At 47.9% G+C, this 23892-nt stretch overlaps 1 protein-coding gene and 2 long non-coding RNA genes across 11 annotated transcripts; 1 reads left to right on the forward strand and 2 right to left on the reverse strand.

Moving 5' to 3' along the window:
* On the forward strand, positions 1-20847 carry NDNF (neuron derived neurotrophic factor). Of its 9 annotated transcripts, none has more exons than XM_080591634.1 (6): positions 1193-1487; positions 8998-9140; positions 9909-10006; positions 16704-16892; positions 17964-18088; positions 18783-20847. In XM_080591634.1, the coding sequence occupies exons 3-6, from the start codon at positions 9957-9959 to the stop codon at positions 20174-20176; spliced, it is 1758 nt and encodes a 585-aa protein (XP_080447760.1). In that variant the 5' UTR covers positions 1193-1487; positions 8998-9140; positions 9909-9956; the 3' UTR covers positions 20177-20847. The 9 variants fall into 9 exon arrangements, with proteins under 9 accessions (XP_080447768.1, XP_080447763.1, XP_080447765.1 ...); XM_080591635.1 differs by having other exon boundaries at positions 9920-10006; XM_080591636.1 differs by lacking the exon at positions 8998-9140.
* LOC308194989 lies at positions 1791-8990 on the reverse strand. The gene is made up of 2 exons (XR_013951120.1): positions 2369-8990; positions 1791-2267 (listed from the first exon to the last, which is right to left on the reverse strand). It is a non-coding gene; the product is annotated as an uncharacterized lncRNA (long non-coding RNA).
* LOC308194998 lies at positions 20056-23892 on the reverse strand. The gene is made up of 2 exons (XR_013951133.1): positions 23500-23892; positions 20056-23296 (listed from the first exon to the last, which is right to left on the reverse strand). It is a non-coding gene; the product is annotated as an uncharacterized lncRNA (long non-coding RNA).

Here is a 23892-nt window from a genome sequence, read left to right on the forward strand (position 1 = left end):
TTTTCTTACTGAGGTGTCGCGAGTGGAGGCAAACATTCCTCTAAAAGGAAGGAGCTGGGACGCTGGGTGCAAGCACCAGGTATTTTGGGGTTCTCCTCTACTACACATAAATTCATCCTAAATGTCTCTGTCTTTCCTCCTTTCCCCACACTCCCACCCTTGAACCTATCTGAGAATGATAAATAGAGTGGCAAAATACATAGAAACGGGGACGTGAAGAGAGAGCGATGACTGATTGGGGGTTCCCATGGGGCTGCTTGCCTTCATCCCGTGTTTCTTTCGGGAAACCTGTATTTCTGAGCAGTCTCCTGGGCACTTTTTGCTGGCTTGCAGCGAGAGAAGCGGCTACTCGGGGAGCTGACGAAGCGGGAGGTAAGTGGCAGTAACTAATGGCAATTAGCAGCAGCCTGGACAGCTACGTGTCCCTGAGGACGCGAGCTCTTTTGGGGTTTGTGCCTTCGCAGAGCCAAGCTGATTGTTGCCCTACAGACGAGGACAATTTGCGTTCCTTCCCCAAGGCTTTGCTGTCAGATTTGCTCAGCAATCTTGCTAAAAAAAAAAAAAAGGAGTTTGTATTTTATTTTTGCCCCCTCCCTCCCCCAAGCTGTCGGAGGTAGGATGTGGCGGCAGGGAGGGGACGGGTACCTTCAGGGCCAGTGCCCAGCAGCTGCTCTGGCTGAGAACTTGCTCAGCGCTTACGTAGCGGCGCTTTTTGGGAGCGATGTACCAAAAAAAGAAACAAAAAGCGAGGAGACCTCCTTGCTGCTAAATGACAAGCGCCACTTTCCGCTCGCTCCTCGCAGCTTGCAGGTAAGACCGAGGAGCCCCCCCGTGGCTGCCCAAACCCTAAATCTACCTCTGACCACACGGCCACCGCGGGGGGATGCGGTGACCCCGGCATCCCTGCGGACCTCCCCCCCCCCCCCCCCCGACCCCGATGGGGGCTCGGGGAGCCGGGCGGGGGGCGCGGCGAGGAGCCCTGAGGGCCGGTGCTCCCCGGGGCCCGCCCCTCCGCCCCCCGCGGGGCCGAGGGGAGCGGAGCGGGGCCGCTCGGTGGCGGGGCGGGGCGAGACGGGACGGGACGGGGCGGCCGCGGGGCTCCCCCGCCGCCCGCCCCGGCGGCAGCAGCGAGACGCGACGGGCGCCGCCGCTCCGCGCCCCCCAACTTTGCCCCACGCCCCCCCCCCCCCTTTTTCACCTCCCCCTGTTTTTTTATTTTTTGATTATTTTTCTTTTTTTTTCTTTTTTTTTTTCTTTTTTCTTTTTTTTTTTTTTCTCGCGGGAGGGGTGGGAAAGGGAAGGGGCTATAAGGAGCGGAGGGACGGGCGTGACACAGTCCCCGCTGCAGCGGGTTGGGAAAACGCCTTCCCCCCCACCCCGGAAAAAAAAAAAAGAAAATATTAAAAATTAAAAACAACAACAACAAAAAACCAGCCGGGCCCCGCCGCCCCCCGTGGGAGCGCCAGGACGGGACGGGACGCCGCAAGGTAAGGCACCGGCTCCGGCCGGGAGGCGGCGGGGAGCCCCCCAGCCCCTCGCCGCAGCCCCTGCGGGATTTGGGGTCCCCCCCTTCAGCCTCTTCCTTGCCCGCCGCAGCCCCCGGGCTGCAGCCCCCGCTCGTCCTCCGGAGCCGGGCACCGCGGGTGCCGGTAGCGTCGTGCTTCGTGTCGGTAGGGCAGAGGAGGGGGAAAGAAAGAAAAAAAAAAAAAAAAGAAAAACAGACAAAAAAAGTGGCTACCGAAAAAAAGTAGACGGGCAAGTCGCGGTGGGATGCAAGCGCAGGGGTTTGCTGTGGGTTGCGTTTTTATTTCGGCAGCGCAGAGACAATGGCTGCAGAGCGCTGTTTAATCACTTGCAGATCCAACTTTGGTGCCTTGCAGCCTCGGAAGGCCAGCGCGGCGCTCCCAAGGGCCGGCACGCCTGGGGTGCCGCATCCCCGCCAGCGTGAGCCTCCCGCAGGCCTTGACCTCCCCGGCACGAAACGCTCGCAGTGTGTCACTGCTGGGAGGCAGGGTCCCCAGGGCAGGCGACGTTGGGTGACCAACGTGGCAGCGCGTCGCCGTCGGGGCATCCTGCAGCCGCTGTCCGGCAGCGGCCTGTGGTGGGCATCCGGCCTCGGTAGTGTGTTTGGTAGAGCCGGTGGAGTTGGCGGCGTGTAAAGCTGGAAGAGGCGAGCGGGGTTGGAGGGTGAATTCCTCCTCGGGCGGCTGCGGAGAGTGATTTATGTGCAAGTGACACTTGGGAGGCACGGCTGTCTCAGGCATAACCTGGTTTCCGTAAAAAATGAGTGCTTGGGCATTACCTGTTGTCAGCAGGTTTTGCCACGCAGTAAGGGAGCGGGGAGAAAAAGTTGGTGGTTCTGCCTCACCTGCTTGGGAAGTGGCTGGTTCCTAACTATTTGAGGAATGGTGTTTCAGAGTGCTGCTTGTCAGGGTGCCTCATCCTCTCTGCCCCACTCCTGCCTCGTAGCAAAGTGCATACCTGCGAGAGAAGAGCTGCCGAGGCCGGCTTTCTAGCACCGCTGAGGGTCTCTGGAGCACACGGAGCAATGTGTAGAATTCAAAACTTGTTAGGGTTCGAAGAAGGAGAGAGCTTTTTTCAACACAGAGAGATTTCATGTTCTATTTCCAGCATCAGAAATGAGCAGTGGTGCACCGCATGTCCCTTGTGCACCGCGTGGGTGTATTTGGGGTCCTGTGGCCGCGCTTCCTTCCGTTCGGAGAGCGATACCCGCTCCTCGCGGGCTGACGTTCCCTGCCAGCAGATAACTCCAATCTCCTAATTGGAGAGAGCTTTGTAACGCCCCCAAAATAATCCTCCCTTCCCCAGCCTACTCCTCTTCCCACCTCGCGGGTCCCTGTGTGCCCGGTGTCACCGGCCCCTGCTACCTCGCGCCACGGCCCCGTGTGAATTCAGGCCTGGGTGGCCGCGAGGTGCTGGGGGCTTCGAGCGCCGCGTGGGATGCTGAGCAATTACTCGCCCGAGTGACCCTGCTTAAATTAATAGGGGCCTCTTGTTTTTTTTTTTTTTTTTTTTTTTTCTAATTTGAACCGCCTTTGCGCTGGGATGCGTGGGCTTGCCCTGCACGTCTGTTTTGTTGTGGATGACTCCTTTGGAAACACCGAGGAAAAGCATTTTGGTTTCCCCAATGTTTATAAATACAATATGGTGCAAACTGTCAAGCAAGCTGTTCAAAATCACGTAACGCCTGCGCCGCGTTCCCTGCTAAGCTCAGATGCCTTCGCCACGTACTCGCCGATCCTCCGACGTTTACAGCTCCCGGCCTACGGCTCTGGTTTGGTGGGGAACGAGGCCCCAGGGGTGGAGGATGGGGTCCTGGCACTGTGCTCGGGTACTGGGGGAATCCTCGGGTGCGAGGCTCGGTTGGGCTCAGGGCCACCTGGTGCTGCTTGCCCCGTGGCCCCGTTGGTGCCGGAGCTGCTTTGCTGGGCGCTTCGGTCTCGGTGTGCCAGGGTCTCCTGCCTTGGTATGTACAATGAGATGAGATGTTTATTAAACTCAGCCCCTGCTTTGTCTTCTACAATTTACGTTCCGAAAGACTCGTAATAAACAGTTTATTAAAAAGAAATCCTGATTTATTTCTGCAAGCAGTTACACTTCAGGATGGTATCAAACGGTTTCATAGGAGACCACCTTTTATGCTTCCCCCGGCAGTTTAAAAGATTGCTAGAAAAATAATCCAGAATCTAAGTGGGCTTGGACGAAGGCAAGCCAGGAGCGTGTGTCAGGGTACGTGGGGCTTTCTTGCAGCGAAGCAACAGATTTTACCACAGAACATCTGGGCACTGGCTTCGGTTACAGTGCAGATTTCAGGGGGATAACAGGTCGTGTTTGGCTTCGCCTTCATTTTGAAGTCGCTAAACTTTATGTGAATAATAAAACTGTAAGCCCATTACTTCACTATTTTCAAGGGGCTATTTCAGGCCTCCTTCAGCATCTCGCCTCTTTCTAGAGCTGATTTTATTTCGTTTTGCCAAGTGGGTATTTATCTTTTCATTCCCCGGCTTTTTGGTTTTAAGTTTTCTATTTTCAGAAGGTGGATTTGCTCATTTATACCTATGGACACCCTCTGGGTGCCGGGTTTCCCTGCAGCCTTGCAGAACGAGCACGTTTTCTGCGTTAAGGGCAAAGTAATGAGACGCGCACGCTCCTCGCTCAGCACGCTCGAAGCAGCCGACGCTGCTGGCATGGAGCACCGTGTAGCTGCTTCGGGCTGCCATCCCCGCCGCTAATAAGGAGTTAACACAACGCCGGGGCTTGGCTCTGTTTTTGCCTGCCCGATTACAAAACGCAGAGGAGGGGAGCGCGGGCTGCTGGGGTGAAGGGCCTTGCACCCCAGGAGGGGAAGGGGCTTGTGAGTGCTGGCAGAAGGGAGCGCCTGCTGCTGGGAGCGCCTGGTTTGCCTTTGGGGACGATAACCTCGAGGGGCTTTGCGTCAGGATGTATGTGCTTGGGGTGAGGCTCACGTGGGAGCGTGCAGAGAGCCCCTGACGTTTGCGTTGCTCGCAGCCAGGGTGGTGCCACGGTGAGTGCCGCGGGGCTGCGCGTTTCGCTGTCACTGAGGGTACGGCCCGTCAGGATGATGGAGGGGTTGCGGGCGCTGCCCAAGCAGGAGTGCATGGAGAAGGGACCTGAATTATGTTAGAGGAAAAGGAAAACCTTGGGTAAAATGAGAAAGAGAGGACTTGAGTAGTGCTTGAGCTCTATTAAACAAAAGTGAGCATCCTCCTGGAGAAATCACAAAGAGCTTGTGGAAGCTCTGTTCCCCAAACTTTGTTTTGCATCGTGACTGAGTGTGCTACTTCCACGACAAAACTCCTTGTTAGACCAAGCAGCAATCGTTTCTGCCTGAGAAAACTGCTCCAATAATCTAACAATGACAGGAGGAGCTGTGAAGGCTGCGAAGATGATATGCTTGAAAACTTTAACTAGATGTCATTAGGAGAGGAAGTATTTGCCCTTAGATCGGGAAACGGGTCAGGGTGATAAATCATAACTCCAGGAGAACGTGCCTAAAGGTGGAAATAAATTAAGAGGGATGGGGAGAGCAAATATTAAAAAGAAGTTTGTTCTTTCAGAATTAATTCTCCAATATGCAGCACACAAGGATGGCTGCTGTGCTGGGGAAAGATGAATGTTAGCGCTGAGCTGTAACAGGAACCGGTGGAAAATCTGTTTACATGGATGGCTTTGTGGAGCACGCAGGTCGTGTAGGACATGTCAGTCCACATGCGAGATAGCTGATACTGTAACTTTGGCCAAAAAGGTGTTAGTTTTCTCAGGGACGTTTTATGGGACAGGTTTGGGGTTTGTGCTCAGCTCTTAAATGCTGCTCAAGCAAGCAGCGGGCCTGCCGGTGTGAGAACCTCACCCCCAGCTTGTCTGTGTTTTGGTAAACAAAAAGGTGCACGCACTGCCCTGCCGGAGGGATGCATGCACACGCTGGCTGCTCCAGAGCACACGGGGCTGTTTGGTTTCGGTGAGCACGAGCCCGCCCCGGGATGCGGTACTGCAGGACCGGGCTGCTTTTAGGACAATTAAGCGGGGCGGTTGGAGAGATGTTTGCTGATTGCGTGACAGCCGAGATAAGAAGCAGTGGTCCTTGCTGAGAGCACCTGGAAAGCGAAAGGCAATAATTTCTCTTTCTCACTTCATCCCCCTCTCCGCGGGTCCGGATATGAGTGCCCCTCCGTGTGACCCTCGCGCGCTCACGAGGTGACACGCTGCCGGGAGCGGCGCTTCCGCTGCGGTTTGCAGGGGGAAAGGGGAAAAGCATTGTTCTCTCAATTAAGCACATTGCTTTTTTTTTATTTTTTTAGGAGGGTTGGAGCTTTATTGGGGTGAGAATGATGCTTTTTTCATCTTTCTCACTTTTAACCTTGCCCGTACTGCAGCCAAATTGCAGGTTCTGGATACAGGGATTGCTCAGAGGAGAGGGTTTTTACAAAGCAGCCAGGGTAGCAGCAAGAGGCGAACTCACCTTCTCGTGCTACCTCATTTAGGTGTAGCAGGTTTACTGCTCATTTGTTTATATTGAAACAGTCCAAACGTGTCTGAGCATTTGGAGGGCCTGATGAAAGTTGTGCTGCTTACAGACGGGGCTGGTGGTCACGCAGGAAAGCCAAGTGTCCCAGAGCTGCCAGCTGCTCTCTGAATGCAAGGGAAAACATCCTCGAGCAGCGTCAGCGACATTCTTGCTGTTCCTCTCTCTACTAAAGCTGCATGTAATTCTCTGTGGGTTTTTCCTCTTGAGAAGAGTTACTTACTTGAGTGTGATTTGTAGGAACTAATAGGATCTCCTCCTTATTTGGGGAAGACCCTAGGGGCGCTCTCTGACTGTTTTTTCAGTAATGAGGAATAATGAATAAAATCCTAACAGTCCTAGGAGGTATTAAAGTTGCAATTTTGCAGGGAAGATTTACTGTCAGTCAATTAAAACTTTTATAATCCTGTTAGAGCACAATAGTTGAAATAATACGTCCTATGAAAAATAAGCTGCTTTTAAGACCCTTTCACACCATGTGAACAAAGCAAAACTTGGATTTAAAGTCTTTTAATATTTGAATTGACCAAGTATCTTAAGGCAGCAAGTAAGACACCCCTTGCCAGCGTGTGACAGCAGGGATGCAGGCTTAAGGCATGCTACGTCAGGTCATGGTGCTCGCTCCAATCCCCACTCATTTAAGAAAATGCGGTCACAGGGCTGTAAGAAAACCGCAACAATCAGTGCTTTAACTAGTAAACACCAAACACATACATCCTGGAGATATGTGCTTCTAGTAGGCTGAAACATCCCTCAGCTGCTTGCAGTTTCCCTGGGCAGAGCCGCGTGGGACCCCACACTACGTGAAGGTGAAGTGCGGGTACCTGAAACCGCAGCTGGGCGCTGCTCAGCTTCTCACCGGGGCGAAGCCAGCTCTGTGGCATGGGCAGAGGTACTATTTCTTGATGGGCATCCAGCACCCACCCGAGAAGGTTTTTCTTTCCCTGAAAATTGAGCCACAAATGCCCATCCACGCCACTCCAAAAAAAAAAAAAGCCCAGACCTCCGTGGCTTGCTGAAGTGCCTTGCGTGGATAAAGCACCTAAGAGCGGGTGGTTTCTTGAGTGAATGACTTTTTGCTTATGCAGCGCAGCGTTCAAGGTGATGTTGAAATGACACTTTGTCCTTGAGCAATACCTTCCCTCCTTGCCAGCAAAGCAGCACCCCCAGAAGGCAGCCTGGCTCCCATGCCACAGCTCTCACCATGCCTTTCGCTTTTGGAAGGGGAAGGTCCCTCGACATGCGTTCCAGCCGTCTCCTAATGCAGAAATCCCTTTTTCCTTTTTCTTTCATTCCCTTTTCCTTTTGTTCCTGCTTGCTTCCCTTACTCTCTCCTGTCAGGCGAGGAGGACTGGTGGCTGTAACAAGGCCGTGGGGCTGTTTGGATGTTCACTGACCTGTGGCAGCCCGATCTACCTGCCCACATGTGTTCCCTGCGCATTGGCTCGTGGTGGCGAGATGAAGGACTGACCTTTTGCCTGCCCGGCTGGACAAACAAACGCTGGTCCAGCCGTGGCATGGGGCTGAAGCCTGCCCTGTCAGTAAGCCATTTCTCAAATCCCATACCACAGCTCCGTAGCTGGCCCTGGTGGGTTTGAAGCTCCCATGGCACTTTGATTTGAGCGCGCATCGCTGGAAACTTTTCAGCTTGATCGTGCAGAAGGATGCAGCTAGAGCTGCTTAGAAAACCAGAAACCGCTGCACAACCACCCTGGAGCCCGGCAGCTCCCAAAGACACTCTGAACCTGCTTTGTTTGTAACTTCTCTCCCTTTGCAAGTGTGGCTGGGCGAGAGCAGGAGGGCTGGGAGGGTCTGCCAGCCCCGTGGTGGCAGTGGGCCAGGGCGTGGGCATCCCGAGCAGCCAGAGCCCAGCGCTGGAGAGGGGCTGCTCGCACCCACTGCACCGACACGTGGGCAATCCCAGCGCTCTCTTCCTCCACTCTGCTGCCCTCCAAAAAAAGGAAGGGAACCAAAGCTAAGCAGCCTTACTAGGAAAGAGGAGGAAGATGCACACATAGGCAGGGTCCATACGACTAATGCTTTCTCTGGGCATGGTTCCTTAGCCTTGGAGATGCCTAATGATGCTGGCTGCACCCAGCCACTGAGCCATGCCGCATCGTACGGTTCCCTGCTTCCTTCTGAGCCTCGGCTGCATTTGCTGCTTTCGTGTGTCCCAGTGACTAGCGAGGGGATTGGGAAATCAGGGCTGGAGCCTCTGTGCTTGGGCCTGGACAGAATTAACCTCACCTGATAGCCACTGTGTGAAGTTGGGGTGTTTGGGGCAAGCAGAAAGTCAGATTTTCTTTGGTGTCAGTCAAAGCGATGGGCAGTGCAGTGTGGCCACAGGTAGACAAGTCAAGTGCTTCAGAGCAGCTAGCTTCCGTGGCCAGCAATTTTCTGTTTACTGAGCTGCCCTCTGTTGGATTTTTTTTTTTTTTAAGCAAGATACTAAGGAAATAAATGTCAGTTGGGAAAATCTAGCTATTGTTGTCCTGGTTTCAGTTAGGACAGAGTTACTTTTCCTCCTAGTAGCTGGTAGGGTGCTATGTTTTGGATTAGGATGAGAAGAGCGCTGATAACATGCTGATGTTTTAATTGCTGCAGAGCAGTGCTTACACCAAGCTGAGGACTTTTCAGCTTCTCGCTCTGTCCTGCCAGCGAGCAGGCTGGGAGTGCAGCAGGAGCTGGGAGGGGACAGACCCAGGACAGCTGACCCAAACTGGCCAAAGGGGTATTCCATACCATCTGACGTCACGCTAAACAATATATAGGGGTGGCTGGCCGGGGTGGGGGGCCGGCTGCTCGGGGATAGGCTGGGCATCGGTCAGCGGGTGGTGAGCAATTGCATTGTGCATCACTTGTTTCGTACACATTATTATTAGTAATACTATTATCATTATTATTGCTGCTTTTTCTCATCCTTCCCCATGCAGTCTACGAAAGCAAGGGTGCAGAAGAAAGGCTGATTGTCCCCCCATGATGTGGGCCACCTGTGATGAGCCTCCCTGTGCTCACATCCACGTGCAGCCTCCAAGGAAGCTGACAGAGCTGGTGTTGTGCCGAGGAAACAGTGCAGGTGTTCTTCAGGGGGTGGCAAAGACCAGTGTGGGGCAGGTGCCCCTGCTAGGCCCTGGGAAACCCTTGCCTGTGGGCTGTGGGCTAGAGTGGGAATATGTCAATATTGGTACCGTCAGCACTACATTTCGTACTTTTCAAATGCTTTACGAATGTTTACATATTTGCAGCAACCCTTTTCTGGCTAGGGAAAATGGGACACAGGATCTGAGTGTTACTGTGGTATTTAACAAGTCCTTGTGAGAGAGCACCTTAGTGGTGGTGCATTAAGGATTCGTAGGGAGGAAAATTCCCCATACATGCCTCTAAAGCAAAGCTGAAGGCAGATAATATTAAAAAGGAATCCAATTTTGGCCAATAAATTACATTGGAAAATTAGGATTCTGATGATAATTGAGGAGCTGGAAATGTTGGAGGGTCAGCATAATCTGTAGTACTGTGCTCAGCAGTAATATGGGGCTAGAAGCTCAAACCAGTAAAAAAGGGCATAGTTCCTTCAAAGTCAGCTGAGAACCTGGTTTATGTGATTCAGGTGTAACTACAAGCAATGCAGGGGAAATAAGGATAAGATTGAAAAAACATGGGAAAGAGCAGAATGGACCAGAAATAGCTTTTTTCCCCACTCAAATTACGTTTGCTCCTTGTCCCATGTCTAGTTATCTACGAGTATTCCTGGACTGAAACAATCCAAAATCCAACCTTGCAAATGCATTTGGGGTGCCTGCTGCAATGTCTGTGTGAATTCCCATTGTCATGTCTTTGCTCTGAGGTGTCCACCAGTGCTGCTATTCCCAATGCTGGAGAAACTGTGTTTGTGATGGAAGCTGAAGGAATCGGCCTCTGCATGCCCAAAGGAACTGCGCAGCAGTAAGCAATGTTCCCCTTTTTTTTAAGTCATCTATCAAAAAGTGGAAGGAAAGAAGTGCATGAGCAATTCCAGCGCACTGATGGCAATTCAGAGCTCTCCGAGGGTCTCTCTGACCCTCAGCCCAAGGCCCGGCAGTATGAGGATGCACGGACTCGATCCTACTCCCAAGCCGCGGTTCTGCTTTTTGTCCTCCCCTGACACGCCAGCCACCCTTGTCTCGTAAGGGTTTTGGCAGGGGCCGTTGCTCGTGATGTCATTTGGAGCTATTATAGGGAAGCACGGGGAAACTTTGTACCAAACGGCAATGTGCTGGCGTTGGCTGTAGTTTGTAATTGTCTGGGTGTGCTCCTCCCTACTAATCCTCTTGCTGAAATTCATTATGGACAGGCAGCGACATCCACTCACACAGCCGTGCTCAAGGCAGAGGGACTTGGCCTTAGAAAGTGGCTATTGTTTAGTGATTAAAGGAAAGGATTATATTGGGATTTCCGTGAACAAGGAAATTTGCTGCCCTACTTTCATTGCTCGTAACAAGGGGATAATAATTGCTCTCTGTTACAAAACACCTCAAGATCCTGTGATGAAAGATTTGTTGTAGAACTACGTGGCATTCAGAGTTGGTTATCTTAAATGGTCTGGAGTTGGGCAAACTCAGAATTCTCTGCCCCATCTGATTTCTCCTACTGGGGCTCAAACCCTGCTGAGACAATTGAAAAATTCCCCTTCTGTGCATTCAGCTTTGGATGCAGTGCTTGAAATTGGTGTTTCTTGCAGAAAGAGCTTCCTGTAGCGGTATCACCCTACTTGCGGTCTCTGTGGAGGACATTCAGCTGTCTGGGCATGTTGAGAGGGCTTGGAAGAACAAGCAGGTACGGTGCCAGCCACAAGGCCAATTTATGCTGGAGTTGTGAAGGGCAATCAAGTGTGGTTTGGGGTCAAGCGTGCAGCAGGCTTCCACCCATGTCTTGCAGCAATTGGCTGCCAGTAGTAGCCTACACGTCTTCCTGTGCCCTCACAACAGAGGTATCAGGGAACAACTGGACGTTGTACTGGAGGTAGCGGGGGGCTCCTTGTTTGTTTTTGACACTCACCCGTGGGTGGAAGTGGCTGTGAAGAGTGAAGAGCTGGTATGTGGGCAGTGACTGACAGGAGGAGGAGAGCTACCAGGCATTTCCTCAAGTGTCCCAGCTGGGATCTCCTGGCTCAGCTGTTTTTTTTTGAAGCATCCCTCTACTGCTCGCTGCAGGATGGCGATCCTGATATAATCGCAGTTGAATCTGTTTCCACTAAAAGTGGAAAAATAAATACGCCTCAGCTTGGAAACAAAATAGTCCATGTAAAATTTGATTTTTGATACCGTATCTCCCTGAGTATGTTTGCTTTTCAACATGTCTAATTTGAGACAGCTCCACATTTTACAGTATTACCCCTTCAGAGTTAACCTCTCCCATAAGTTGCAGTTCATCACCACTGTTGTTCATTAAGATTTGATGAAAACGTACCCGTATTTCTTCATATGGTCTTATTTCTGCATAGCTGGATGTTTTTCCATGCTACTGTGATTTGCTCTGCTAAAACAATACTTCCAGCAAAGGCAAACCATGGATTGAATTGAAATTGCAAGAGGCGGTCAGTTAACCCACAGATATTTCACAGGGTAGACCCTAATAGCTTCAAAGGCACTATTAGAGTCTGTTGTGTCCGTGCGTGCTTAGGGAGCTTTAATCCAGGGATTTGGGGCACAACGGGGCATGAGTGCTCCTTCCCTGCCAGCTGCAACACCCCACATAAGTGTTTCTGCTCTGGCAGGCTGAGCGGGTGATGCGTCTGCCCATCCTTTTCTTTGCCCTCTGTCCCTAGGGGTGACCGTGACCTTCAGGTCATAGGCTGGCACTTCTGGCATGGCACAAGGCAGCAGCAGACAGCAAGCCTGCTGGAGCATGGCTTTTTCCTTTTAAAAACAAACAAACAACAACAACAAAAAAAACAAATGAAAGGCATACCAAACGTTTTCCAGATCCTTTAGGGAAACTTAAGTATTAAAGGCCGTGCCTTCACTCTCCCTCTTTGGACTCCCCCTAAGCAAACAAATCAATGAGCTCCCAGTAAATACTTTAAAATTTCAAAGGCTTTATTCTTTACACATTAAAAATGACTAATTATATTACAGTTGAAATTGGTAGGTGCTTTTAAATTGCTCTGTGTCTGAGGCGATAACTCTGTGTGCTGAGGTGCGTATATTTGTGTTGTATATCTCTGGAAGTGAAGTTTATAATGGAAAAGCTCACAGACTCTTTACTTGCAGCATTCCTATAAGTCAAAGGAAGTCACACAATGCCCTTTCATTTCCAAAGCTAGACTTAAATCAGGTCAATAAATCTGCAGACTCATTATGAGATGCAGCATGGGTAATACAAACAACTAAAAAAAACCTAGTACACTGGAGTTTGAAAACAAGGCATAAGATGGAAAAAAAGTTAACCATCCACACAAGAAAAGGAAAATGCAATACAAAGGCACTGTGGCAGGCAGTGCCTTGAAATGATCCCTGCTAAATTACAGTCGTTCACTTTCTGCTCTCTGTAATCAAACGTTAGGTTTCACTTATTCCAGATGCGTTTGCTTCAAATAAACCCAGGCCCTTTTTGTTTTGTTACTGCAAGTCCTTGATGGTCACCCGCAGACAGTCATGAAGGTGAGGGAGCGCTCTGGGCAGGCCGAGGTGCTGAGAGGTGACCACGGGCGGCTCCAGCCTTTGCGGGGACGGCCTGAGAGCTAAAGCTGGTTTGTCGCTGAATACGAAAGCGAAGCCAGTTGCAGATCCTGTTAGCCTCTCCCTTTTGGCTTGTAATTACTGTCTGCCTACATATTTGCAGGTCTTTCATATAGATGGAGTTAGGAACGGGAATGTCTTGGAGGCCGGTCGGAGCGTGTGTAAATGGGGTGTTGGAGAGGCTGGGAAGTCTCCCTGCTCGAGCATAAGTCGCTCAGAAGGAAGGGGGGAATTGTAGTCAGTGTAATTGTAATCAGCTCAGATCCGATTTAATGACAATTCTCATGTGTATGCTCACAGCTCAAGTTTATAAAATGGCCAGACTTTTATTTATTTCTACTTTCAGAAGGAAAAAAAAAAAACCAAACTGGTAAGGCAGTGCGTGCTGAGGCGCTCGAGGTCGTTATGCCTCGCTCCAAGCTCTCAGCGCCTGCTTCTGCTCACTCTGTTCAGGTAAAGACCCGCAGCCAGCGGCCGGGGCCTCTTCCCCTGCCTGCCCATGGCTGTCACCTCGTCCCAGGGGCTGGAGCAGGCCCTGGCCCCCGGGTGTCAGGCCCTGCAGAGGAGAGGGGCTGGGGAGGACGCGAGAGGTGGGGACGGGCCGTTAGAGGGCACTTTTGCAATCCCGGAGAAGGCGAGCAGCGCTTATTATTTCACTTAGGACTGTTTGCTTTGGCTCTCTCTTAAATTCAGTGATAAACAGCAGGCAAATCCCTCCAGTCAGCAGGAATATATCAATAAAATATTGACTCTGAGTTTAAAAGAAAAGAAAACAAGGCGAACTCGTGGAAGAGGGAACAAAAGACGTTTAGGAGGTGGCACAGTCTGGAGAACAAAAATCACACAGCGTACTTTACGTCGTGTGCGAGCTTTAGGGGGCAGGGTTTGGGCCGTGCTCGGACCACTTGGCACGAAGAAAATAGGAACATTTGTTGGATTTTTTCAGGAGCGGGGTGGCATTGCACTAGTGCATATGCTCACGGGCACTACGCACGTTTTCAGATGGATGCCATCAAAGTCACTGCCCAGGGGTGAGCTTGTCCAGAAAGGAACATGGAGCAAAGAAATTCTTTTTGCTTTTCTCTTGGTGTTCTGTGTGAGTGAATTGTAGAGGATTTGGCTTAAAACTATGTGAAATCAATCAGTGCCCTGCAAAAAATATATATAAATAAAAAATATGTTTATTAACTTGTGTGAAAGGGTGGTATAATGCTGACAGCAGTTTTTTCCAAAACTTGGTGAGTTTTCAGTGCCTCTTTGCTGTTTAGGTGTCCCACCTTTGGAAGTGTCATGTATGAAAATTGCTCCCATTTTAAGTCTCAGAGGTTGGCTATGTGAAAATGAAGGCACTCAAAATCCTGCTTGCTTGCTACTTGCTTGTAAAGGAACCAAGTTTGTAAAAGGTTTGTCTTCCATTAACAGTTGACAATTCTGCAAGCTATTTCACATATAAAATGGGCCGGTGCTCCCTTCCTAGCCTGGGGGGGGAGCACAGGACTAACCTTTACGTATCTTCTGTGGTTAAGTTCAAGCTGAAGCGCTTTTACAATTAGTTACAGGAATCACAGACAAATCCTTACCTTTTCGCTACACTGCAGTAGTTAATGGGGACAGAAACGCTGTCTACCAGTTTTTAAAGTGGATTAGCTAGTAAGATTGTTTAAGAAGTGAAGCTTAGCCTGGGTAGTCCTATAATCAGAAGTAGTTTATTTTAATAACAGTTACACTGCACTGGAGCAGACAGTGAGAATATACGATATTGCAGTTTCAGGGGGTTCACGTGGAGGACGTGGTCTGCAGAAAGCATCCGTGTTTCTTACCTAACCAAATAATCTGCTGTAGCTGGTGTGTATAAGTTAGAAAGAATTTCTTCCCTGTTGGCCAACGATAATACGTGAAAAGTCAATAAACAGTGCTTTGCAGCACACGGAGCTCGTCTGGAGTCCTATGAGAGGAGATTTCTGCTGACTTCGGTGGCTCGAGTCAGACAGTATTTTGACTTAGGATCTTCGCTCTGAAAGGCCAAATATCATTGACTTTGGTGATAAGTATCAACACTTTGGTCTGAATTCAACAAAACATGCCTGCTGTCATCCAAATCTAGGTAAGGAACCGGTCAGGATAAACTGTTGACAAACACTGGGAGAGCCAAATCATGATTTGCCTGCAGGTAGCAGCTACATGTCTTAGGTAAAGCCATGTATGCCCTTCCCTCCCTTAGGGCAGAGCACTGCAGTAAGCTCTCAAATTATAACGAAATACACAATTTAAAACCTGAGTGGTGGAGGTGAAGTGTTATAAGCCCTGCAAATGGGAAATTACGGTGACGGAGCCTTGCTATCCCCCAGCCCTGTGTTGCTGTTGTGAGGTTATCGCCAAATAAATAACGGGCTGAGGCTCTTTTGGGGTTTTCAGAAGGCAACCACAGGAGGGGGAAGGAGGTGGACACTGATGCTTCCCTGAGGGGCACATGTTTATATTTTCATTAAGAGCTTGAAAAAGACCGATTTTATTATGGCTTAAAATACATCATGCCACTTCTCAAGGAGCCTTGTACTTACTGTTTTTATGTAAAAGACTAGAGAAAGGTCATGTGGATAAAAAAAAACAAACACCAACTGAACAGTGGATTTGATTTTAAAGGTAAAAATACAGAGTGTCTTATGAAGCAATAATCAACTTACTGTGCAGTATAAGGACTGGGGCATGTATGCACACTGAACCAAGTAGCAACAAGCAAAGTACGATAACACTGTTCCTGCCAGCTCAATGTTTTTACCACGCTTTTCCCCAAAGCCAGTGGCTAACACAGTTTAGGTAATGGCCTAAAACTCTTTTTTTTTTTTTTTCCTAATTTTAGGAATATAATCATTTAGCGGTTTAAACTCACTGTACTCATACCAGAAATGGGCTGCATTTCCTCTCACCCCCTACCAGAGCCATTGGTATGAGATCATCTGCTGTAGTGAAAGGAGATTTGCAGTCTATCCCACTGTATACGTTAGGGTAGTCATTACTGACCTAGTTGTAGACATAATAATGAAAGGCTGAGATTATGAATTATTATGCCTAATTTGTAAGGGATTCTCTGCTTTTGTGTTTTGCAATTCCCATCAGGCTTGAGGATTAAGCCCTGCTGAATTGCATGCTAATACCAATGTGCTTTGAATATGTGTGGGTTTGTATCACATATTTTCCTAATTCTCTATTTTTATAAAGAGCAATTTCACTGGAAATATTTACTTTTCAAAGGATTGTTGGAAGCCCAACCAAAATCTGCTAAGCGACGTTGCTGTACCCTCCATCTGCTCTGTGCTTACTCTGGGTCCCATGTCCAGCGAGTTCTATTTCTCCTGTGGCAAAACATCAAACTGTAGCTCTACCAAAGTATGTTCAAGGCTTTTGCTCTTTGTTAAAGGGAGAGGGAGAGAGACCAATTTCAAACCACTGTGTGGGCTTGCTTTCAATTATAGCTTGAGATGGAAAAATCTTATTTACATACTTTATCCAAGAGCACTGACAATGCAAGTTTGGTCCTTACACCACGTACTCCCAGTGCTCATGTGGCAGTACTATGAAATTTCCTGCAAATCATAAAGGGCATGCAACATCATTGTAGGTATGCATGTGTTTCAGTGGCGGAATAAGCCTTTCAAATTCATACCTCCTTGCTAAACTCCCCCGTACTCTGCAGCTTGGATCTAAAGATTGGCTGAAGACTGTAGTAAGCTCTTGGACAGTATTAAATCAGCCTGTAGGAGCCATGTTAGTCTGCGTCTTCCTGAGCTCGTGAACGAACAGGTCATGACTAAACCCTGTGCTTCACTACGGTCTCCCTTGAGCGGCGTGAGATGAGGTGGGGGCAGCTTCTGCTGTGCACGTGTGGCTCAGCCCTCACCAGGGAATCCCTGTCGTTGCTGCAGGATGCTCCTGCTTCACTGCCCGCTGCTCTTGCTGCTGCTGCCGCTCAGCTCCAGGACACAGAAGTTGCCTACCAGAGATGAGGAGCTCTTCCAGATGCAGATTCGGGACAAAGCATTTTTTCATGATTCATCAGTCGTCCCAGATGGAGCCGAAATTAGCAGCTACCTGTTCCGAGACACACCTAAAAGGTATTTCTGCCCAGTTTAAGCAAGGTTGTTGTACTTGGAAGATAGCAGATTTATTTGTTGTCTGGTTTGAAATCAAAACTGAATCCAAATAAGAGAAATTCTGTGAAGTTCTATTCCATGAAATAGAAATGCCAGTGCTCTGGCTGGTGAAGTAAGTAACTGTGCGAGTCTTCATCCCAGTCTGGCCTCCCCAGCTGAGGGTCTATGCAGTTTGTGTGATTTCTGGTATCAGCCCAGAGTTCCTGCAGACCCCAGAAGTTCCCCGAAGTGGGGCCACTAACCATGTCTGGAGGCAGAGGGTGGGGGAAGGAAATTAGAAACTACAGGCTAACCTCACCACATTTGTCTCTCTTCATTATTTCATATTGTGCTTTAAAGAAGCAGTGCAAGCCAATTCTGGCCTGGTTGCCCCTCTTCCCAGCCCCAACCCTATGGGTCAGAAAATACCAAGTTTAGTCTGGAGAAGAAATCGAGGCTCCAGAGAGTTCAGGGAAGAGCAGCAATGCCACTGTCCTCCACATACCACACACCTCCTTAAGCCTTTGTGAATGAGGAAATGAGGAACATTTTACAATTAGTGACATGTAGTACTTGGGGAGGACGCGGGGAGACAGCTGAATGTGCATGTGCCTGTATGTGCTTCTAGGGCTCTTACCTAGACATGTCATAAAAAGGGTGTCCTGCTTTGAAGAGCTTACCCCTATATATCAGGAGAGACCCCATTTCCTTCACTTGTACATTTGTGACCATTTATTCTGCACATGGTTAGTGTAGGGGCAAAAAGTGAAGCTGATGGGGGAGAAGGGTAGGAGGCCAGAAACCCCTCTGCCATATCATGAAAAAGGCAGTGTGAGCTCTGCAGCTCTGTGCGGGCAGGGGGACCTCAGCCCCTCACCTCCTTAGCCTTCACCTGCCAGACTTTCTATATTCCCTCTGTACGTGCTTGCCTGTAAGTAACATTTTTGCCTCTGTTGCCCTACCAAGGTCAACCTTGATAATGTAAAGTCAGTCCCTAGCAGTTGGCTGCCACCAGGATACATTGACATTATGGGTCTGTTAACCTACCCCTAGGTACTTCTTTGTGGTTGAAGAGGACAATACGCCTCTAGCAGTGACAGTGACACCTTGCGATGCCCCCCTGGAGTGGAAACTGAGTGTGCAAGAGCTCCCAGAGGAAGCCAGTGGAGAAGGTTCAGGTATCAAACCATCAAAGACTTTCCTTATGCCTCAAAGTCCCACTTTTCTCTTGGATTCAAGGTGCCTCAGGCCAGTCTCAGTGTGATACTGAGTGTCGCAGCAGGTCCATCTGTATCGTCTTTGGATCTTCAGCACTAGTCCTGCTTTTGTGCAGGAAACTGGCAGTAGGTAGCAACATTGGGAAGGAAAAGCATTTTAAAAAAAGTAAAAGCTAAAGCTGAACTTATAGTTAGATTGGATGCTGCCACAACAAACTGTTTGCCCAGAGCAGCCTAGCTTCACTGTGGGCTTTGCTTTGGGTGGTGCACACGAGATAGAAATGAGAGAGGCAGGACTGGCATTGCTGCAGGGCTCAGAAATATGCCCAGAAACAGGCAGCAGAGTCAGTCCATCCTGGGAACGGTATGGCACATCCAAGCTGGGTGCTTGGAGTAGTCTAGTGGAGAATGGTAGCCACCGTCCACACAACTCCATTTATGTGCAATTAAAGTGCAATTTCTATTACATGTGTTTTTAACCTGAGTGCCAAACTCTGCCTGATATGAAAGAACTATGCTAACATCTTCCTCAGAAGATACAACCTTTATTTTTCATCTCACACTTGTATTTTGTGTAGAAGTGTCTGTTAGAGTTTTATTTTCTCATGTTCTTGGATTGTGTCTGTACAAATGTTTTTGTATGCTTATAATCTAGGTGAACCAGAACCTCTTGAGCAACAGAAACAGCAGATTACTAATGAAGAAGGCACAGAGCTGTTCTCTTACAAAGGCAATGACGTCGAGTATTTTGTGTCCTCTAGTTCCCCTTCTGGTTTGTACCAACTAGACCTGCTGTCAACGGAGAAGGATACGCATTTTAAAGTGTATGCAACTACTACTCCAGAATCCGACCAACCTTACCCCGAATTACCTTATGATCCCAGAATTGATGTCACTTCTCTGGGACGTACAACAGTGACACTAGCATGGAAACCGAGTCCCACGGCCTCATTACTGAAACAGCCAATTCAGTATTGCATAGTCATCAATAAAGAACACAATTTCAAAAGCCTCTGTGCTGTTGAAGCCAAACTCAGTTCTGATGATGCCTTCATGATGGCTCCAAAGCCAGGTCTGGATTTCAGTCCATTCGACTTTGCCCATTTTGGCTTCCCCACAGACAACAACGCTGGCAAAGAACGTGGTTTCCTAAAATCATCATCAAAGTTTGGGCGCCAGACATCCTCAAAGCCGAGAGTTGACCTGCACAAAGTTTGTATCGGGAACAAGAATATCTTCACAGTGTCTGACCTGAAACCTGATACACAGTACTATTTTGACATGTTTGCAGTAAACACTAACACTAACATGAGCACTGCATATGTTGGCACCTTTGCTAGAACGAAGGAGGAGGCTAAGCAGAAGACAGTCGAACTGAAGGATGGCAAAGTTACAGATGTATTCATCAAGAGGAAGGGAGCCAAATTTCTACGGTTTGCTCCTGTTTCATCTCACCAGAAGGTCACCTTCTCTCTTCATTCCTGTCTGGATGCTGTTCAGATCCAAGTTAGAAGAGACGGCAAACTTCTCTTGTCTCAAAATGTGGAGGGAGTACGGCAGTTCCAGCTGCGAGGAAAAGCAAAAGCTAAATACCTAATTAGGCTGAAAGGAAGCAAAAAAGGTGCTTCTGTGCTGAAGATCCTGGCAACAACAAGGCCTAACAAGCAGTCGTTTCCTTCTCTTCCTGAAGATACAAGAATCAAAGCCTTTGACAAACTCCGCACGTGTTCTTCAGTCACGGTGGCGTGGCTTGGCACACAGGAGAGAAACAAATTCTGCATCTACAAAAAGGAAGTGGATGACAATTACAACGAGGAGCAGAAGAAAAGAGAACAGAACCAGTGCTTGGGTCCAGATACGAGGAAGAAATCAGAAAAGGTTCTCTGTAAATACTTTCACAGCCAGAATATACAGAAAGCAGTCACCACAGAGACAATTCGGGGCCTGCAGCCTGGCAAGTCCTACCTGCTGGACGTTTATGTCATAGGGCATGGAGGGCACTCTGTCAAGTACCAGAGCAAACTGGTGAAAACGAGAAAGTTCTGTTAGTGCCCCTGCATGCAGGGATACAGGGAACTCCGGTCTGAACATTATCCTACTTCCCAGCATACGGATTGACTACTTGCACAGCTGAGAAGCTGTGACCTGTATTTGTACTGTGTAGAAAAGATATCAGCTTGTATATTTATGTTTACATAAGTAATTGTTTGGAGGAACTGGGGCCGGTGCTCCCTGTAGCATCTGGCAACTGTATTATCATGTGTCCAGTAACCCACATGTGATGCTCAGTAGATGTCCGAGGTAGCAGGAAACCTTGAAGGAACTGGCACTCCTTTGCTTCCACATTGCATGAACTGCTCCTAAATTATTTTATACTTAAAAGGCTGAGATAAGTCATTCATCCACCTTGTTATGCACACACAAGACATGCAGGCATACACCCTTTCTCTCAGTGTAGATGGTAGGGTTTCTGTAAATTATTTTATAGAGTCTTGTTTTAAATGTTTATGTTTCTATGATTGTAAACTATTAAAATCTCTCCCTGTTAAAATACAGATCTAAACTAAGTATTAACTGGGCTGCACATGAATCAGTTTCATTGCTAATGTAAATTCTTACCTAGCTGATTTTCATGTTTAAATACTGTATGTATTTCATGTACAAAGTTGCCATAACGTTATATTCCTGTACAGAAAATTAAAAAAAAAAAATAGATTATATATTGTTTCTTTTTCTTGATATTTTAAGGGGAAAAACAGACTTGAAGACAGAAGAGGCATGCTGAAACTTGAGCTGAATTCAGCTAGCACACACCTTTTTTTTTTTTTTTTTTTGCTGTTCTTCATCGTTTGGGGCAAGGTGACTGAAGTCCAGTAGAAGGAATTACTGGTGTCAGAGGTTAAAATCTGTAAGGGAGCCATTGAAAGACGGGCATTTGTGGCATACTCCATGTCTGCTGTGATAGAAACACTGGAGGAACAGGACAGCACAGAAGAACTTTTCTTGTTCCAGGTGAGAAAGGGTCCTGCTTTGTCATGGTTTCAAGTGCTGCTGGCATTTAGTGTTCCTCAGGAGTTCACAGTCTGAGTTAGAGCGAGCATACAATTCAAACAAATAACACACCAGAGAGCCAGACGTTATTTTCGTTAGATTATCATTGAAAACATTTACTTTCTGGATGCTGCTGGTTTTGACCACAGCAATAATAAGCTGAGAAGATTTTTTTTCCATTGACAGGAATGGTAGTGCTAACAAAAAAATGAGTACTTTCATTTAAACTGCAGTTGTTTCCATTGTGTAGATTTCTTTAAAATATTAACTGTCTGGATCTCATCTTTCCTAAATTTTCTTTCTTTGTTTTTCCACGTGTCACCTTCACTGACTCAGAAACTTGTATAGAGCTGCTTAATGGAAAACACATTCTGAGAAGCAACTAGAACAACCCTGTTTCAAGTGGCTAAGAGCAGGATACATGCTTCATCAGTCCCGATATTATAGCGTGGTTCAGGGCCTCAGGACAGGTAACTGAGACTTTTTTTTTCCTTGGTCCCATCATATGCATCAATCCAAACTTTGGCAGTGGATGTTGGGACTTATTCAGAGATGGGACAGTCTCTGTCTCTTGCTTCAGTGCTTGTCCATAAAACTGCACTGTTCTAACACTTACAGACCCCTTGGGACTCACAATACATTTGGAGAAATTGGGGAACGAGGGAAAGGGACCAAAACCCACATAAAGGCGGAAAGTGAATCTCTCTTAGGCTGCTCATAGGAGAGACAAAAGCTCCATCCCTGTAGAGGTGCTCTCCAGTTTTCCTTGGCTCCTTGGTGCAGAGCTCTTCAGGGTTTCCCTTCTGCTGCCAACCGGAACATTTCAGTTTGCAACCGAGAGGCAGCAGCAGGGTTTCACAGCTGTACAAGCGCCTGCCTTGTTCCACATGTAGGGTTTGTTGTTGCAGATCTTTAACATGCAAATACTCTATATGAAGACTAGCCAATCTTCAAATGAAGAATTTGATTTTATAAAAAAACACTAATAAATGAAATTTAGAATTCCCTGGAGATGATCTCCTCTCCTCATTTGAGAACATCTCTGTGATTTCTTAAGTCTAATTGGCTTCAATAACACACAGTAAACCTGCTAGATTACAGCGACAGGGTGCAGGTGAGCAGCAGGTCACTACAGCTGGGGATCCCTCGAGAGCAAGTCTGTGATACCAGTGTTAACTCAGTAGTTGTCAGGGACATACTTACCCTACATTTCATTGTCCAAAAAGCCGCTGAATTTTTCCAATAAAATCAACAACTTGCAGCTCTGTAAGCATTTCATTGGCGCTATTTTTTTTTTTTTTGGCAGGGAATGGTGCCCCTCTGCTGGCATATTACAGTGTTTACTTCAAAAAGTATTTTATAACCATTCCAGCTTCCCTTTAGCCAGATTTCTCTATTTGGGTATTCATCCAGCTCGCTTGGCTTTTCTGCATGCTAGGCACTTACGTTCACAGTAGGTAACAAAATGAAAAATTTTCCAAAAGTATGATCATCTTCTATATCTGAACACTACATTTTCTAAGGGAAATGTCACAGTATTTATCTTTACTCCCACTGGAATTCTTCTTTTCCCAAACAACTAGCTCTATTTATTTTTCTGGATGAAACTGAGACCATACTAGTACCGCATTTACTAATCACCCTGTTATTATTCAGGTCTTAGTGGATCTGAGAGAGGTCTGAGGGAGGCAGTTCTTCTTTTGAAGGGTGGAAAAAAAGGGCGCCAGAGTCCGTGTGGTGAATACAACAGTCACCCTTAAGCGGGAGGTGCCTGAAGTGGATTTTAAAGAGGTACCTGATGAGAAATCTCTAAACAGTGTATCTGAAGCACCGAGCCCAGCTAAGGAGTCACAGCACGGGTGACTGAAGAACTTTCCTCATGCCCCACCACTGCCAGTCAATCCAGGCGTGAATGCAGTTCAGGCTGAGTGTGTCCTCATTCATGGCTTACCTTGCCAGGAATTTACAGCTTTCTGTCCACTGAGAAGTAAAACAACCCTTCAGACTCATTTTGTATGGGTCATAGAACAACGATAACTTTGAAGTGCTGCCCTACGTTGGGTCTGCGTTAGTCACCAGCCTGGATCCTGTTGCTAGTCCATTGTCACATCTGTATTCCTAGTTTCTCATCAAAACAGATATATAATAACATCTTAAAGAATATCATGGATAGACATGTGCCATAGAAAGGGGAAAAAGGAGGTATATCAAATAAACGTACAGATAGACACATAAAAAGCTTTTTATCTTTTTTAAGCACCGTGTCTGAGAGGTGATAGAAACAGCTTGGAAATAGAGAGTTAATGGAGTTCAGTGCTCACAGTGATGGTGCATGTCTCACTGGGAACAAACGCCACGCTGGAATCTGGAGCTGAAGAACACGCAGGGCTTGGGGGAAGCAGCACGTGGTGGCCCACACTGGCAACAGCTCCTCACCAAGGCATATCAGATTACTGAGACTGCAGAGTTATTTAGGAACTGAAGACACATTTCAATTAAGCAAATCATTTACACTTGCTTGTACTGAGTAGAGAACTCGAGGCTGAAGGCTGGTCTACACTATAAAAAGCTTTTACAATAGGCTAGAGGACTGGCATTGTCAAATCTTCATGTATTAGCAAGCTGTTGATCCTTGATAGAGCCTTAGGCACAGTCATTTCTCACCTACCATCACTTCCCCCTGTTTGGCTATGTTAGAGACACCGGCTTTTCTG

Source organism: Anser brachyrhynchus, assembly GCF_964034855.1.
Source record: "Anser brachyrhynchus genome assembly, chromosome: 4".
Classification (NCBI taxonomy): domain Eukaryota; kingdom Metazoa; phylum Chordata; class Aves; order Anseriformes; family Anatidae; genus Anser; species Anser brachyrhynchus.

What these genes read in the sequence shown, in the direction of transcription:
- NDNF (XM_080591634.1), top strand. Translation starts at nt 9,957, where the DNA reads ATGGAAGCTGAAGGAATCGGCCTCTGCATGCCCAAAGGAACTGCGCAG. An exon ending in TTCCGAGACACACCTAAAAG is followed by an intron (nt 16,893 to 17,963) that starts GTATTTCTGCCC and finishes ACCTACCCCTAG; the next exon opens with GTACTTCTTTGTGGTTGAAG. An exon ending in AGCCAGTGGAGAAGGTTCAG is followed by an intron (nt 18,089 to 18,782) that starts GTATCAAACCAT and finishes CTTATAATCTAG; the next exon opens with GTGAACCAGAACCTCTTGAG.